This window comes from Abramis brama (genome assembly GCF_963993115.1).
Source record: "Abramis brama genome assembly, chromosome: 7".
Taxonomy (NCBI): Eukaryota; Metazoa; Chordata; class Actinopteri; order Cypriniformes; family Leuciscidae; genus Abramis; species Abramis brama.
In genome coordinates, this window is record NC_139969.1 from 35,900,249 (window position 1) to 35,919,202 (window position 18,954).

The 18,954-nt window shown below is 38.9% G+C and overlaps 2 protein-coding genes across 4 annotated transcripts; one reads left to right on the forward strand and one right to left on the reverse strand.

Annotated features, from left to right (window-relative positions):
- Nucleotides 1-10: 10 nt before the first annotated feature.
- Nucleotides 11-10,470, reverse strand: sharpin (SHANK-associated RH domain interacting protein; the record flags this gene model as incomplete). Its single annotated transcript, XM_084119859.1, has 9 exons — nucleotides 11-1,861; nucleotides 1,953-2,063; nucleotides 2,400-2,500; nucleotides 5,410-5,707; nucleotides 5,822-5,912; nucleotides 6,441-6,582; nucleotides 8,262-8,348; nucleotides 9,133-9,307; nucleotides 10,300-10,470. The coding sequence occupies 9 exons, from the start codon at nucleotides 10,468-10,470 to the stop codon at nucleotides 1,835-1,837; spliced, it is 1,203 nt and encodes a 400-aa protein (XP_083975985.1). The 3' UTR covers nucleotides 11-1,834.
- On the forward strand, nucleotides 10,240-18,568 carry LOC311086793 (uncharacterized protein). 3 transcript variants are annotated; one of them, XM_084119857.1, is made up of 4 exons: nucleotides 10,240-10,600; nucleotides 10,894-10,989; nucleotides 11,280-11,433; nucleotides 16,533-18,568. In XM_084119857.1, exons 3-4 carry the CDS (start codon nucleotides 11,346-11,348, stop codon nucleotides 18,317-18,319), a joined length of 1,875 nt encoding a protein of 624 aa, XP_083975983.1. In that variant the 5' UTR covers nucleotides 10,240-10,600; nucleotides 10,894-10,989; nucleotides 11,280-11,345; the 3' UTR covers nucleotides 18,320-18,568. The 3 variants fall into 3 exon arrangements, with proteins under 3 accessions (XP_083975983.1, XP_083975981.1, XP_083975982.1); XM_084119855.1 differs by having other exon boundaries at nucleotides 10,330-10,600; nucleotides 11,275-11,433; XM_084119856.1 differs by lacking the exon at nucleotides 10,240-10,600 and adding an exon at nucleotides 10,661-10,675 and having other exon boundaries at nucleotides 11,275-11,433.
- Nucleotides 18,569-18,954: the final 386 nt, after the last annotated feature.

Consider the following 18,954-nt stretch of genomic DNA (forward strand, 5'->3'; position numbering starts at 1 on the left):
AGACTAAAGATCAGTCTCAAACCATTATGTTTATTCACAGCAAAGTCATGGTGAAATGCAGGTAGACTTTCTTTTGGCAAGAATTTATAACAATCATTTACAATACACATACAGTATAATCAATGCAATTACAATTCAAATCAACCCAATTCAAAACAATAGACTTTTCATTAAATAATATGCTATGTATAAAAATAAAATAAATGCACTTAATAACCCTGTCTGAATGTAGTTTGTTTGTTCCAAACAGGAACAAACTCTTTCATGAGAATTCCCAGTCAGTTAGATAAGGAATACTTAAAATTTACATAACATTTACATAACATGCATTTATGAAAGTTTTATTCAGCTGATAAAACGGTTGTTTTTCTCACTGTTTACTGGCCTCGTCACATAATGACAAAGTCACATTTAAAACTTAAGCCCCTAAAATAGAGCTTGGCGAACATAAAGAGTAAACTGATATTTGTCCAGTTCCAGTACAGCCGTGGAACAGACATGAACACTGACTTGCACGCCGTGTGGTAGAGCTGCACGATTAACGCTTGCGATGTGAACCTGTTTAAACCAGAGCCTTTAGGGACTTTGGTTAACCTTTCAACATTGAAATCTGCGTTTGCGCTGCCGCTGATCCGGAGAAAACAGCTGCTTCATAAATGTACAGTATGAAGCAGCTTCACAAACACTCTTTTCAACCACACTTTGTTGTTATTTATTTGTTACAAATATTTAAATAACTGGGAGGAAAAGTGTACTGGGATAAAAGTTTATAGTTTGGGTATAAACACTGATGTCTACGGTAGTGATCAAAATAAGAGTAAATCATATTTTGAAAGTATTTTGACTCTTGTACGTATTGAATTGATTATCGTAAGTGAGTGTTTGTCATTGAATCATTCATTCAAAAGATTATTCCCAAATGCTGATGTATCCAATAACTAAACAAGTCTTTCTAAATGAGACATTGAGTCCATTCAAATTTTTTTTTTTAATAAATAGACTAAAGGAATTAACATTTTGTCAGAACCTCTAGTTTGCATGTTATTTTGCTTAGTTGTCTAATATTTTTTTCGTAATTCTCAATTTATCCAGAATCGTGCAGCTCTACCGTGTAGTGAGTGAAGAAGATTCCTAAACTGTTGCACAAGCAGAAATTACAATACACAGCAAATGAGTTTGTGATTTAAGAGCAAAAGAAGCAGTCGCATCTGGGTAAGATGCAATTCTGACTCATGCATACTATCCTTTCCAGCAAGGACATTAAAAACAAAGCTTGAAATGCTGTACGTTTAATCAGCACTGAATTTTACACTGAAGTTTTGCCAGGGTTGTTTTTTTGTTTTTTTACCTCAGATTACATATCTGAATCTGCAACCAAAGCTAAAAGATTCTTATTTTGACCCATTTGAAACAAGAACTTGTGTGCTATTGTCCAAAATAGACTGAGTTTGTACCATCAAATGGCACAGATGACAAAGCTTCCGTTTAGTTTTTTGTTAGCTGATAAAATAAACCGAAATAACCTCTGATGCCTACCCACTTATACTGTTCAACAGTATTCAATTAAGAGAAACCAAGCAACAAATCGATTGGGCAGTTACTAGTTACTGACAACTGCACTGTGACACGACCAGGAAAACCAACTAACATTCCCCATTGCATAACCACAATGGGAGTTTGAAGCTTTTTTGCAAGTCAACTCTTATTAAAACTACAAGTGGAGGACTAGCATGTCAAGGGCGAGAGCTGGAGTTTGTGGTCGATCAAAAGTGAATGAATGGGAGTTTATTTTAGGGTTTTAGTCTCGGTACCTGTGTGTATTTACAACACAGTTTCACTGGTTAGATCTTCTTGCTTTTTCCTGTAATAGAGAAAAACAAACACATATTAGCCTGCACACTGTTCCAGCACAGTCAATGTTGTGAGCAGGTGTATTTGCTGGGGGAAGTCACCTGTTGAACGCTATTGGGATTGGGAGGGTTTGGCCGATCTGTGCTGCAGATTTCACAGCCGGGTCTCGTAGACTTATTTATGAATGTACAGGAAGGGCAGGACCAGCCTGGCTAAAGAGAGAGAGATATGAAAATACAACTGTTCGTTATTTATATCCAAATATTTGCATTTGTTATGTACATGAAGCTGGAAGACTGATCCACATCAATCAGGGGATACAAATGTATACAAATATACATTGCAATGATGTTTTTTCATGGAATCATTTCCATTTGTGATCTCTTTCTTTGACGGATTCATAACATTTTAAGCTGTTCTTGCTACAACGGCACTGTCTGTGGGAGTGTGTTTTCATGGTTCATGATTATGTGGATGCAGGCTACTTATTTACAATCTGGCTGCATTCGTTTCAAGAAATGGTAAATGTGAATGCATGTAATTATTACCTGCGTGTTACTTGATTTCAGTTTGGACCGTCCAAGTTGCAACATCTCAAGGTTAATGATGTCACTGACGCCATGTTTCTCTGGGCCACACCCACTGCTGCCTATTCAACAATGAGAAAAACACACTGATGCAAGCAGTGATAATGCAAGAGCAAACTTCAGATCCCTGAAACCTATATACACTACTGTTCAGAAGTTTTATTCAGCAAGGATGCATTCAATTGTTCAAAAGTGACATTAAAGCATTTATATTCTTACAAAATATTTCTTTTTCAAATAAATGCTGCTCTTTTGAACTTTCTATTCATCAAAGGAAAAAGAGCATCATGGTTTCCACAAAAATATGAAGCAGCACAACAGTTTTCAACACTGATAATAACAACCATCTCTAGGGTTTACAGAGAACTGTCTGAAAAAGAGAAAATATCCAGTGAGCGGCAGTTCTGTGGGAGAAAATGCCTTGTTGATGTCAAAGGTCAGAGAATGACCAGACTGGTTCAGCTGATAGAAAGGCAACAGTAACTCAAATAACCACTTGTTACAACCGAGGTCTGCAGAAGAGCATCTCTGAACACACAACACGTCAAACCTTGAAGCAGAAGAGCTACAGCAGCAGAAGACACACCTGTGCCGCTCCTGTCAGCTGAGAATAAGAAACTGAGGCAACATTTCACACGGGCTCACCAAAATCAAACAATAGAAGATTGTAAAAATGTTGCCTGATCTGATGAGTCTTGATTTCTGCTGCAACATTCAGATAAAAGCATGGATCCATCCTGCCTTGTCTCAGCGGTTCAGGCTGCTGGTGCAATGGTTTGAGGGATATTTTCTTGGCACACGTTGGATCCCTTAGTACCAATTGAGAATCGTTTAAAGGGATGGTCCGGAGTAAAATCAACCTAGGGTCCTTTGCACCATGACCTCGAGCCAAACACCGCCCCAGAATAATTTTTTCCCTTGGTTGAACATTATTAAAGTTAGAGCTTATTTAGAGAAATCAGCCGGATGGCTGAGTGCAGGCGCTAATGGATCCAAGGATGTATCTCGTGAACTACTGAATAGACCAGCACCGGAAGAGCCTGCAGACATTCCACCCGCAGAGGCTATACTTCCAGTCAACTGCGACAAGCCCAGCAAAGAGGAGATCAGAAAAGCCATCAAGACACTAAAGAGTGGAAAAGTGGCCAGACCAGATGGAATACCAGCAGAGGCCATCAAGGCAGACATCAACACAGCCACTAGCATGCTCCACAGCCTGTTTGCAAAGATCTGGGAGAAGGAGGAGATTCCAGAAGAGTGGAAAGAAGGCCTTATAGTGAAACTGCCCAAGAAAGGAGACCTGAGAGATTGTGGCAACTACAGAGGGATTATGCTGCTGTCAGTACCAGGAAAAGTGTTGAACAGAATCCTGCTAGAGAGAATGAAGACTGCAGTGGATGCTCAGCTCCAAGACCAGCAAGCAGGTTTCCAAAAGGACAGATCCCGAACAAACCACATTGCCACCCTACGTATTATTGATGAGCAGTTGCTGGAGTGGCACTCGGCCCTCTACGTCAACTTCATAGACTATGAGAAAGTCTATGACAGCTTGGACCGAGGGACGCTGTGGAAGCTGCTCAGACACTACTAGAGAAGCTGAGCACCCTGATTCAAAACACGTACCAAGACATGTCATGCAGAGTGATACATGGCGGCCAGCAGTCGGACAGCTTCACAGTGATCTGCTGTCTGCTGTCACCTTTCTTGTTCTTGCTTTCCATCAAGTGGATAATGAAGTCCACCACTGAGGGAACAAGAAACGGGATACAGTGGACCCCTTGGACGCAGCTGGAAGACCTGGACTTTGCTGATGATCTAGCACTTCTCTCCCACAGACATGCTCAGATGCCGGAGAAGACATAAGTCTCAGCAAAGGTGGGCCTCAAGATCAGCAGGAAGAAGACACAGGTGATGAAGATAAATACAGCAAACAACAGTTATGTCATGCTAGATGGACAGCCTCTTGAGGAAGTGGACTCCTTTGTCTACCTTGGGAGTGTAGTGGACAAACAGGGTGGCACAGACAGTGATGTGTTCACCAGGGTGGGCAAAGCAAGGGCAGTGTTCATCATGCTCAAAAACATCTGGGCCTCCAAAGAGATAGGAGAAGCAACCAAAATGAGGATTTTCGACTCCAACGTGAAGTCTGTTCTCCTATATGGGTCGGAGACATGGAGAATAACCATTCGCACACTGCAGAAGATCCAGACTTTCACCAATGGATGCCTAAGCCATATATTCAAGATCTGGTGGCCTGACCGTACCAACAATGAGGAGCTCTGGCAAAGAGCCAATCAAGAAGCCATCACCCAGCAGATAGGGAGGAGAAAGTGGGGCTGGATTGGACACACATTACGTAAACCAACGAGTAATGTGACACGCCAGTCCCTCACTTGGAACCCTCAAGGAAGATGAAAGCCCACGAACAGCTGGAGGTGAGACACTGAGACAGAGCTGAAGAAGAGTGGTATCACCTGGACTCAAATAGAAAAGACAGCCCAAGACCGTGCCCACTGGAGAATTGTTGTCGATGGCCTATGCTCCAGGAGGAGTGATGGGCCTAAGTAAGTAAGTTTGCAAAAGAAATGGCAGCTCTTATCAGTTGGGCAATGTGGTGATGGCACCAGTGCGACCTCTAACAAAATTTAGTTGCACCGGCAGGAAAAAAGGTCACAGTCTGGAGGCCCTGGAAGCCTTGGTTAGCATAAGAGAATTTTTTCTAAAAAATAACAAATCTTACCAACCCCAAAAGTTTGTACGGTAGTATAAAAAGAAGCCTGTCCTTTTGTCCCCAGTCTGACCATCGCTGATGTAAGACATACAAACCATCTACTTAAGATGATCCTCAACTGATTTTCATTACGAATAAAGGATACTTTTTTCCTCCTACACTCCATGTGACACCTTGAATTTTCCTCACACCAAGCATACGATACTGCTAAACAAACACATGTGTGTGAAGTGCGCTCACCTGTGCTGCTGTGGCTGAAGCGGGGCGGTAACGTGCTGTAGGCTCTCCAGTCATGGCTGATGGCCGGCGTGTGGGCCAGCACGGCGTTTAGAGGCGGTGCTACAGTCGGCATCGGGAGGCCGTTCTCCTGGTCCTGCTGGTGATCGAGGCAGGCGTGACGGGCAGACAAGAGGTAGAGAAATGCTGTGTCACCGTCCCTGTAGATGCCGTACGACGCTAAAGAACGGCCATCGGAGCACAGACACTGAGCAATCACCCAGCGCTGCACCCTGGGGTGAAAACCATACTCAACAAACATCTGGAAGAGACACGACAGAAAATTATTAGATTATCCTCTGACAATTCAGCAAATCAGAGATACTTGAGAAAGATTTGCCTTCATTTCGTAAAGATATATTTTGATCCTTCCTACCTGCTGCTTCAGAGAAGCGACAGTCACCTGCGGGTGGACTTTTACTGTGACACAACAGGAAGATGATGCATCTTCTACTACCACAGCTAAGCTGAAAATAAAAGCATATCCATGATCCACCTTATGTCACTATCAGGATTTTAAGCTATAAATTACAAATGTATCTATATGTATGTTGATTTGTGTTGCTTTCTATTCCAGATTTCAACAGGAAAGTCATTAGCACATTCATGCAAATTAAATAGTTGTGCAACTTCAAGCTATAAAAATTTTCGTTACTCGTGAGATATTGCTTAACTACATCATATGATCTAAATATGAGACAAGGGGCGGGGCGGGTGCGTTAAAAAAATGTTAATAATTTAAATGCATTATTTTTCCTCATAATTAATTAATTAAAAGTTAACGCGTTAAATCGACAGCCCTATTAATAATAATTATTATGAACTGTTTAAATGAACACATTAAACTGATAGCCCTCACAATAATTAAGCGATTAAACATACTTTTAGATGTGACAACACAGATAAGCATCTGTGTTAAATACCCATAACCATAACAAGCATGAGGCAAGAGACAGATCTACTATAACTGAAGCGTGACGAAGGCACACACACACCTTATCTCTCGGTCCTCAGCATCTCGCAGCGCTGGTTGAATAGTCAGTGCGATCTGCTGCCGGGCCAGATCTGAGGCGTAGTACACAGCTGCGTGAGTATCTCCGCTCTCTATTGCTCGAGAAAGCTCTATACACAGCTCCTCTACAGCAGGCAGAAGAGAAGCACAGTGACACAACGCTCATGAATGAACACCATTAAATGGGAGCAATACGATTTCTATTAGAAACATTGACTGATATTGATTTTTATAACCAATACTGATTATCTGTAGATTTATGTGTCCATGCAGAACCATTATTTATTGTTTTACTTCTGTTTTTGTAGATTTTTATCTTCATATCACGATTAAAAAAAACATGTTAAAAGCATGTTTTTACAACAACAGAAGCAGCAACAGTGACAATATTATAATAATAGGCAAAGTAAACTGACAGTCTAATGTTTTCAAATGGAAAACAATCAAAATAAATGACAAAGGGGTCTATAAATTCTGACAGCTGATTGACAGCTAATATAATTCATCGTAAACTACAGTTTAATAAAGCAATGAGCCCCGTGAAGATGTGGTTTACAGTGATTTTGGGACAGCTAAGGCGCGCTGTTTGGCACATTAAAAAACATTATTTATAAATAAAATAATTACAATTCTTACATTTTTTTTTAAATGACTGAAAAGGTCAATAAAAACCAATCATTTTAAAACCACTAACCTACTTATTCAGGGTTTCTGAAGGTAGATTTAAGATTCTTTAAAGACCTTTTCAAGACCAAATAAAGAAAATTGAAGGAATAAAGTTAAGGGAACACAATATGTAAATGTAAATGTCTAGGGAGAAACACAACGAGTTGTATTAGAAACACGTTAAAGTTTCAAAATACAACTTCCTACTGATCTCCATTACTTTTTAAATCATTTTACGGAAAAAATAAAAATAATTCTTAAGGCTTGAATTACTCTGCTTCGAACCACTAGAATACGGACATACTGTATCTTCTGATCACACTGCAAAAAAGTGACACAAATAAATATTCTTAAATCAAGTTACATTCATAAGAGAAGCAAAATGATATAAGATAAGAAGTCTTGTTTTCTGTGAAACTGATTCAAATGAAGCGAGTTTATGATTAAAACAAGAACAGATATCTGCCAACGGGCTCAGAAAAAAATCATCTTAATTCAAAAGGAAAACAAGTTTTCATTGCTCAGTGACAGATTTGCTTTTGTTTCAAGTGTAAACTCACATATTTTTGTTAAATTTCTCAGAAAACAAGACTTTGTATCTTCATTTTGCATATATATCTTGATTTAATAAAGTTTTATATCTTGATTTAATAATGAAATGACATGTTTTGAAAAACAAGACAAAAATACTGAGGAAGATATTGTTTGCAACATTTAATGCCATAACTTTATGAATTTAAGACTTTTTGCTCTGATTTAAGATTAATTTGGGGAAGGATGAAATAAGACGTTTTATGACCTTTTTAAGACCTGCAGAAACCCTGAGAGATCTATTGTTATTATAGTATATTGTATTGTTATTGATCTATAGTAAATGAGATCTATTGTTCCTGAATTTGAAATCTGATTTGTCAAGTGGTTTGAAAGGTTGAGGCCAGTTTAATATCACTGCCAGCAGTCCATTTCCCATTTATAGTGCACTTTTTACTCTGATGCAGATACACAAATGGTACTCACTCAAACATTAATGAATAGGGTGCATAGTGCCACAAAAGTGTCTACAACAATGGCAGAACTAAAGAAATGATCGAGGAAAACCAAGCTTACAACCAGTCAACTCTCCCTTAAGAAAACAAACCTTTCATTGACAGCGACAAGACAGAGTTTTTCTCTTCACACTTCATATACTGCAGTCCATCATGTGAGGCATGCAACATTTTGGCAACTGAGACAGAAAAAGAGTGAATGAACAATGAGCCACAGTAAGAGCAGAGTCCATCTTTAAGAATAAGATTTAGAAAATCATTCAACAAGCAGAAAGGTTAAACACATCTGGCATGTTTTGTGTGTGTGTGTTCACATTATTCCCATTTCGCTTGCCATATATTTAAGATATAGGAGTTTGAAGTCTGAAGGGTTGATTTGATGAGCTCTCTGATCTTGTTTTGAGATATATGAATAATAATGGGGTGATCAATCTGCAGAGATCATGTCTCACACGTCAGGCAAGCACACTTGAGCTTCTCCATTTCCTATATTTGATGAGCTCTATTTATGTGCCGGGGCGATATGTAAAAATATTTGATCGATAATCGCCTTGAAAAGTATCACGATGTTCGATTATATCGTCTCTTCGAGCCCCGTCCCCGACATACACCGTAAACGCATCATGTTGAGCTTGGCTGCACTTCATCTAATGATATCCTGCGATTCAGTGAGTTTAATTTAAGATTGAAACGTTAAAGTTTTACTTTAGTTAGTTTGAGCTTAAACTAACATAAAACATTAGCTTTGCTGTTATGTTAGTGTTGCTAATAATTTCCACACTGTTCTTATATAATTTTTGTGTTTGCAACAAAGGGGGCAGATGGCATGTAGCAGACTGCGTGCAACAGGTTTTCTTCTTTAACAAAGTTTTGATCATGTTAATATTTTAGAGGCCTTAGCAAATCATGCATCCAGAATGATAGAGTAGCTTTATAGTGTTAAATGTTGCTGTGACCTCTGACCTCTGTGAGTCTCTCTCAGTGATGACATCATGACAGTTGCCCATTCCTGGGCCTCCTGTTCGCTGCGGAAGGTAAACGTGAGACAGTCGTGGGGCGGCTTGGTGAGACGCAGTTCGTGACATCGAGCCGATGTGATCTCGTACTTCACTGAGCGTAGATCAAACTCTGCTAGAGACTGAGAGAGAGAGAGAGAACAGCTCATCAGAAACCCTTGAGTGACAGAGACCGGTAACAGCATTCATGTCATGATACATGTATAACAGATGCTCCTTTAGTGATGCAAGACAATCCAGCCTTTACTTTTTGAGGAGTAATCAGTCTCACAGAATTGTCAATATGCCACAAGGCAGTTTAACGAACACGTAATGCAAACTTCATGGTACTGTTTTCACAGATTCATGTTTTTGTAGTTTACACGAAGACGATAACGGTATCGTTTTTAAAGACTTGCAGTTTGAAACACGTTTTTAAAGGATAGTATTGTCAGGCCCCCAAAACGTTGTTGTCGTGTAAATGAACGGCCAAAATGCATAAAAAGTTTTCCCTTTTAAGTTGAAAACGGTGTCATGTAAACAAATTCTGTCATCATTTATACACCCTTATCTCGTTACAAACCCATAAGACTTTTGTTCATCTTTGAAACACAAATGAAGATATTTTTGATGAAATCTGAGAGCTTTCTGTCCCTCCATTGACAGTCTGCGCAACTACCATTTTTGACGCTTCAAAAAGTTCATAAAGAGATCGTAAAACTAATCCATATGAATTGAATCCATATGAATGAATGGATTGACTCGATCGCTTTGTAGCTACGATGAACAGATTGAAATTTAGGCTTAGAGCATACATTTGTAATTTACAGTCTCTGTGGGGTTGAATAATTTTGACTTCAAGTTTATAGGTTGTTTTTACAATACAGATAAGTTTGCGTCGCAGCTGATATGAACATAAAATTGCTCATGGTTATTTTTGAATGATAAATTATTGAATAACAAATAAACTACGTATAACCCAGCATGCATATATTCAAAGGGTAAAACAGTGTTCAAACAAGGTTGAATGACAGACTTGACAGCTGACAGGTGGACAAGACAGCACTAATCAGATGGTATGAAAGTGAGGATAGTAGATGACAGCTCTGTCATGTGTGTGTGTGTGTGTGTGTACCACGCTGCGTCCTCCGCGGTCGGTGTGTCTGAGCGTGAGCGTGAAGTGTCCCGCACGGTTCGCGTTCATGCTGAGCTGCAGCCGCAGTGAATCCGAGCCCACACTGAGCGGCCGAACCGACACCCGCACCGACATCAACACCGTGCTACTGCAGCCCGAGCTCACGGCCATCGTGTCTGAGGCAGGGGGATCTATACAGCACACGCCGACACTGACACTGACATCTTCATCATCTTCATCATCTTCATCATCATCACCATCTTCATGAGCAACAAGCAACCAGTTTCAAAACAGGAAGCAGGTCCGTCTGATATTTACTGCCCCCTTTTTATCACTTAAACATGCAGTTCCGAGAGTGGATGTGCAGCAAGCGGTGGTAATGATCTATATTTTACACCTAAACAACTTTAATAATAATTTAATTGAATAAAATCGTTTCTTTTAGGCATTTTTATGTAATGAATTGGATCAATCTATACACTTTCATTCGTAGGATTTGCATTCAAATAACTTGACAACATGTAGGCTATATTACATAATTGACGTTTAATTGTATATATTTTAAATCTATGTTTTTTATTTGTATTTGTCTAGTTTTATTTTGGACCGTTTAAGCTGTCTTTTATTTTGCCACCGATGACATCATTAGGTCTGCGCCGCGACGGTTGGTGTTTTTTTGATTGAAGAAAGGTTTGTGTCTTAAACCCCTTAAGCGTTGAAGGTGTATAAAGGTTTATACGTGTTTTAAAGTTGTTTTTATCAAATGTGTTCAAACAGCATGTTCATATTACTGAAAGCATTTTGCGTTGGAAATTTTGAACCTATTATTGTAGCCATAGATGAGTCTCGTAAATACTAGCGCCAAAATGTATGACTTATTTTTCTATGTAAGTTAAAGCGCATCCACATTTGAGGAACAGAGTGTTTAACGTGTCCCCTTTCTCTATTGATTGTTCCCACTTAAACGTGACAAAGAAAAGTTTCCAGGCAAGCAGGATCTCCAGATTAAACAGCTGAGATCTTGCTTGACACACTGCTGGAGAGAGATGGAGTTGATTAAAGTGGAGGTTGTGGACATTCATGATCCTGAACCCTGCAGAGTGAAAGATGAAGATGATACTGAGGAACAAAGAGGTTGGTGTCCGTTTCTTGATTCCTGATTAAGGACTGTTGAGGAACATTAAAGTACATTTGTTGCATTATGCATTTGGGAGATGCTTATATCCAAAGCAACATATGAGGCATTCAGTGTAAGTTAGGCCTAACTTACAGAAAGTAATACAAGTAATAAAGCTTTAGAAAATTCATCAGAATTTCATAAAAAGAGCTAAAATAAAAATGAAAACACATTCTGATTCTGACGTAGTATAGTAACACTGTATATCATTAAAATAATAATAATAATTAAAAAAAAATATATATATATATAACGTTAACATGAGAATGTCAGAATTAACTTTTAGCACACTAAAGATCACATTTTTTTTAAACAAAAGTTATCCCATAATTTACTAACTGTCAAGCCATCCTAGGTGTAAGTGACTTTTTTCTTTCAGTCAAACACAATCAGAGTTATATTAAAAAATATCCTGGCTCTTCCAAGCTTTAGCTATAACGGGAGTGAATGGTAACTTGGATTTTGAAGGCCAAAAAAGTGCATTCATCCATCATAATCCATATGACTCCAGTGGGTTAATAATGGCCTTCAGAAGTGAAGCCATGCGTTTTTGTAAGAAAAATATCCAGATGTGACATGCTGGCAAAAGGAGTCGGAATGAGCAAATTTTCAAAAATGATTTATATTATTTTCACATTCTCTATTAAAAACCCTCAAAATGATGATGTATGATTTGTTAGAATCAAACAAAAAATGACTGAGCTGCACCTGTTTGAAGTCAGAAAAGTCGAAGGTTTTTCTGAAGGTTTCAAAATCACCTAGCAACCATACCTTAAAATCCCTGGTAATAACCAGTGGTAATAACACAAAATTTGGCACACACCAAGTCAAAACCAAAAATCCAAAAATATATATTCAACGTTTTTTCCCCCATGATAGCACAATTGTTTAACATTTTATTTATTGTAACATTTTATTTAACAGACAACCTACATGTTCAGACCTACTGTACCGCACGGATGTAATGTTACACACATAGACTCTAAAAAAATATGGACGTAGTGTCCGTGACGTCACCCGTAGGTTTCTGAAGAGCATTTTTGAAGCCTAAAGTGGGCGGAGCCGGCCGTCGCCATCTTGGCCTTGCGTCACTCCCGGATAACAGAAAATGGGCAAAGAGGCTGAGAAATCACGCCCAAATAGCTTGACGTGATCGAGTTAGCTCAGGCTGGGGAGGTAATGCTTGCTATAATGTTATGCTACTGACAGTACCAAGTCTGCACCTGCACAGGGCCTCGCGCTAAAGTGACACTTGATGATGTAAAGCCAATTAAAAGTTCCTATTTTTGCCCTTCGAAATATTATAATAGTTAAAAGACATGGCAACAAGTGAGACTGTGTATCGTGATTCTGTACTATTCTGCTAGTTGAAAATGTATTATGCGGTAACTTAATATTACTCTGAGAGTGTGTGTGTGACAGTGATTTATGTGCATACATGTCAGTCACTCTTTTTTAATAGTCTGTCCGTCAGCGCGGCATCGCTCGTCAAGTTCGTAGAGAGCTTATTCAGATTATTCTGCTTATTCTGATTTTGGCCGCCTCTCAAATGGGTTAAACCATAGATATATTGCCTATGAAGTTCAAGTAAATGTGCTAGAAATCCGTGCTCATTCAAGGATGTGCATTTATTGCATGGACGGAGAAAGCGCCAACGCCTGCATGATTTCATCTGACGGTACATAAGCATATTATAATCTATATCTGTTCCGTGAGAGCAGAACGAACGAGCCTTTATTGACGTTTTTAAATCTGAAAACTCCAAAAAGCAACGAAATTGTCAGACATCCATTAGTGCATGTTCACAGGGGAAAACAACTGAAATACAGCGCTGGTTCTCTCGAACGATACTCGACGACAACGACGGAATCCTAAGCCGTGGGCGAAGTAATGGGTGTATTAAATTGTATGAAATAATACCAAAAAAAAGCACAAACACTGCAGAGATGGCAAGTTCAGCAGCTAAAATTTGCTGAGGTGAAGTGACGGCTAGTAACAGCAGACAAACGGCTAGCATTGACATCAGCGGCAATACACCTGTCACTCAAGTGGCCACACCCTTAATTATGCAGAACTTTAAATATTAATCAACTAAACGGAGTTGTTTCACCCCCTCACAGTTGTTATGAAGGGCAAAATTAGCTGTATAGACCAAAGCCACATAGAGAGCCAGGCTGTAAACATGTTTTTTTCTGCTGTAAAGTTGGTAATTTTAACATGGGGGAGATACAGATTTGACTCACTTCTGCAGCCAGCCTCAAGCGGCCAGTCAATGAATTGCAGTTTAACTCACTTCCGTGTTGGTTTCAAGAGAGAGACGGGGAGGTTGCCGCTTGGTTACACATTACACATCAGACGTTTTTTTTCCAGCAGTTAACCAAATGTTTATTTAAGCCATAACAGATAATGTTTGCGTGAATACTCACCAAGACAGATACATTGAAATACTGTAATTCTGTGTGTGTATCGGGATCGCGTGCTGTCTGAGGCGTCTTTATGCGCTAGTGTTGCACGGTGTAGCGATACTTCAAAAGTATTGCGATACTCGGAAATTAAAAACGTCACGATACCTAAATTTATCAGTATCGAAAAAAAAAAAAAAAAAAAAAACGCCTCCCTATGGAAGTCTGTGTTTTTTTCCTGACGCACGCAGCAAAGAACCTGCCGCTGTCAGTGTCATGTGACAAACACTACAGCGAGATGGCTGCATGTGCGAGCACAAGTGGTCCACGACTCGTAGAAAAAGATGACGCGAGGAGTGACATAGGGAAGTACGTTGCCTACCTTGCTCTGTTGCACGGTGCACCGATACTTCAAAAGTAAATCGGAAATTAAAAACGTCACGATTCCTTAATTTATTAGTATCGATACTTCTAAGAATGACCGCGTTCCAGATGGCCGGCGACACACTGGCTGCGTGTCGTGTCCGTTTTTATTTCGGCTCCCATGTTAACTGCCTGCGTGACACACGAGTCTGGGTGCAGCTCGAGAGACGCGCTGAAAACGCGTGCATGCTAGAAATAGAACCGACGCCTATTTTTCACGCGACACGCAAGCGTGTTGGAAGCCTTTCCAGGCAAAATAGAATAGGAAAAGATGTTTCTATGTCATTTTGACACGAATACATATTAATAAATGACATTTTGATGTTTGAAAGTTTTGACATAAATACAATATAAATGTAATTTTAAAAAATATTATCGATTTTCAAATATTGCACCTCTTAATACAGAACGAATTATTCTGTAGCCTATTTTGCCGTCAACACTGCCGGCGTTGTCTTTGCTGCTATATATTTATGTTTAACATGAAGTATAGGCCTTCCACAACTCTCTCCCCACATGTCAAGTATATCACCAATGAGGCTTATCATATGTTACCAATATTAAACATTGTTTAATTTAATCGCTGTTCATATTTTTATTCAAAGTTCAGAATCAAGATAAAGCTCTTATGTTTCTTATGATAAATGAGATAATGCTGCTAAATTTATAATTTTTTTACCTTGAATGTCATTGCTCTAATCTATTTTTTATATTTTGATATTTCATATTTTGTTCAAATGTTTAATATATCTGCTGTTCATATGTTCATTTATTAGTGTGTTATATGATTAGAATGTTGTCCCGGTTTTAAAATAAAGCACAGCAATGATATTTGAGAGTGTTTCTCCCTTTTCAGGAAAAGTATCGAAAAAGTATCGAAATCGCAATACTTGACTTGGTATCGGTATCGAAACAATAATTTTGGTATCGTGACAACACTATTATGCGCACGCTTCGGCTCTGTCAGTCAGCGCACTTAAGATTATTTCGTTTACATTAGGGGTGTGCACGAATATTCAATCTGTAATTTTTATTCGAAAAATAAAATACTATTCGAATTTGACTACGTTGCTTTGCTGGCCGTAAATGCAGTGAATCCATGATAAATCCCAAGCACTAACTCGCAGTTATAATTAAATCCACTGGGTGGTGCTGTGGAGCGTGTTAACAAGCTGTTTGTATTTGATCACATAATGTTGTCGTCTGCCTCGCAAAGTTTGGTATTACTTAAAAATAATCTTACTAAATGATCTTACAAAATGGAATTACTTTTGATCAAATTAATTAATTAATCTGAATTATAATATCATCACCACAATGAGAAATCGCATGGAATCCAAACAGCAGTAGAATGAGGAAAGGCTCTGTCCATCACTGCATTCACGACTGCAGGTAAGCGCAGCTGGACCCCGCGTGATCCGAGATGATAACTTATCTAATAGCAAAATGATTTTGAGACATATAGTTCCTTCCTTCCCTTATTTTTTTGTTTACACATAGGCCTACTGTTTAATGTTTTCAACTTAAAGAAAAATGTAACATATATTGTAAGCTTGTTGTGTATATTGCCTAATCGTAAGCTTGTTCAGAAATGGTGACAAAAACGTAAAAAAAAAAATTAACTTAAAAAATAACATCTTTTTCATTAAACGTCATTTAAATAAACGAATAATACATTTTTATGAGCCTGAATATTCGAATGCAATGTTTTTGAAAAATGCCCATCCCTAGTTTACATCAACATGAGTTTGAAAATCACATTTCATTGGTTTAGACTCATTCCATTGAGAATTTGCTATGAATATTAACAAAGTTGGAATACAGTGCTTTACAACGATACCAAACTTGTGCTGAGGGGAAACGCGAGAAGCACTTTTTCCATGGACAAAAGAAAGGTTCTCCTCTCAGAAAACGCACAAGTAAAGATACTTATAGATGTTTAATTGCTATTTGTAGCATTGGGATCGTTAGACGATCTTTTACTTGTAGCTCGAAATTATCCCGTGCACATGTGTTACCATTCACTGCCATTATAAAGCTTGGAGGAGCCTGGACATTTATTAATATAACGACTGTGTTTGGCTGAAAGAAGAAAGTCATATACACTTAGGATGGCTTGAGGGTGAGTAGCCTAAATTATGGGTGAACTATCCCTTTAAGTAGGACTTCACTTGTTTCTTTTATCACCTTTCTTGATCTGATTTTTTAACCATGTAATATGTTAATTTTAGGCCAGATGGAAGTGAAAGAGGAAAATCAAGAACCGAGTGATGTCAAGGAGAACCACTATTTTGAGAAACCTGAAGATTTTGTGGTTGGAGAAAAATCTTGCAGTTCCTCGCTAACTGACAAAAATTCTTTCTCCTGCCCTCAATGTGAGAAGACGTTCACACATAAAGGAAACCTTAGGGATCACATAAAAATTCACATTGGAGAGAAGCCTTACGCATGCCATCTGTGTGGGAAGAGTTTTATTCACAAAGGACACCTTAATGATCACATAAGAATTCATACTGGAGAGAAGCCTTATGTATGCCGTCTGTGTGGAAAGAGCTTCACATGTAAAGGAAGCCTTAATGGTCACATGAGAATTCACACTGGAGAGCGGCCTTTCACGTGCCACCTGTGTGGAAAGAGTTTTACATGTAAAGGCACTCTTACATGTCATGTGAGAGTTCACACTGGAGAGAAGCCATTCACATGTCCTCAGTGTGATAAGAGTTTCTCACATAAAGGAAGCCTTAAATGTCACATGAGAATTCACATCGAAGAGGGGCCTTTCACATGCCATCAGTGTGGAAAGAGTTTCACACAGAAAGAATACCTTAAAAATCATATACGAATTCACACTGCAGGAAAGCCTTTCACATGCCATCTGTGCGGAAAAGGTTTAACATGTAAAGGAAGCCTGAAGTGTCACATGAGAATTCACACTGGAGAGAAGCCTTTCACGTGCCTTCAGTGTGGAAAGTGTTTCACCAATAAAGGAAACCTTAAGATTCATGCAAGAATTCACACTGAAGAGAGCCCTTTAACTTGCCTTCAGTGTGGAAAGTGTTTCACACATAAAGAAAACCTTAAGTGTCACATGAGAGTTCACTCTGGAGAGAGGCCTTTCACGTGCCATCAGTGTGGAAAGAGTTTCGCTCGTAAAGTAATCCTTCAGAATCACATAAAAACACACTCTGGAGAAAAGCCGTACACATGCCATCAGTGTGGAAAGAGTTTCACCGATAAAGGATACATAAAGCGTCACATGAGAAGTCACACCGGAGAGAAGCCTTTCATATGTCCTCAGTGTGGAAAGAGTTTTACACACAAAGGAAACCTTAAAATTCACATAAGAGTTCACACCGGAGAGAAGCCTTCCAAGTGTCCTCAGTGTGGAAAGAGTTTCACACATAAAGGACAGCTTAAAGATCACATGAGAATTCACACCGGAGAGAAGCCTTACACATGCCCTCAGTGTGGAAAGAGTTTCAAATGTAAAGGACACCTTAAGACGCACATAAGAACTCACACCGGAGAGAAGCCCTTCACGTGCCATGAGTGTGGGAAGAGCTTCACAGTTCAAAGAAGCCTACACATGCACATGAAATATCATTCTGGAGAGAAATTACATGAGTGTTCTGAGTGTGGCAAGAGGTTTGCAGAGAGCAACACTTTCAACACACATTTGCTCATTCACTCTGAAGAAAGACCATTTAGTTGCGATCAGTGTGGCAAAAAGTTTATTTTGGCAGCGCGCTTAAAGGCACATCTGAAACTTCATACAGATGAGAGACCCTATTTATGTTCTCTGTGTGGAGAGAGTTTTAAACTGCTCGGCAGTTTAAAATCACACCAGAAAATACATGCCAGTGAGAAATCTCATGTGTGCCCTGATTGTGGTAAAGCTTTTACCAGAGCAAGCTACTTGAAGCGGCATCAACGGACCCACACTGGAGAAACCCCAGACAAAAACATTGTCCAGAGTAGTCACAGAGAGCAAAATTTGTCTTCGGTAATTAGCAAATAGTGTGATATTCATATAGAGCAAAAAGAATTTCTTCAAAAGGGGGATTTTATCTAAGAGGGTTAAATTACCTAATGGTGATGTTTGTGCTATTCCAACAAAGAAAAAAAAAAAGGGAACTGAAGAAAAATCCTATTGGGCCTCATGTAGACACATGCATTTCCTGTAAAGCTGCTTTGAAACTATATGTATTGTGAAAAGCGCTATACAAATAAATGTGAATTGAATTTATCAATTCTAACGTAGAAACGAGCGCAGATCCGAGCACAGAAATCATCTTACGACAGGGTTTACGTGTGATTCATGAAAAAAATTTGCATTCCGCCAGTCCCATCATCTGTTGATAAATGTGGCGGATGAAAACAATCGTCATTGGAATATCACGTCCCTAAAAATTCATGGTTTAGAAGCCTTGACCCTGGAGTTTACGACATGGAGAAATGTAACCCGGCCAAGAAGAGGAAGTAATCTCATGAAAGAACACAAAAACACCTGTTAACCTCATAATTGCAAACAATTACATTAATTTATATGAATATTAAATACCTGTAAATAAAACAAAACATTTACAAACATTATTATAGCTTCAAATTTAATGGTATTCAGAACAAGAATGAAAAATAAGTATATAAAAAATG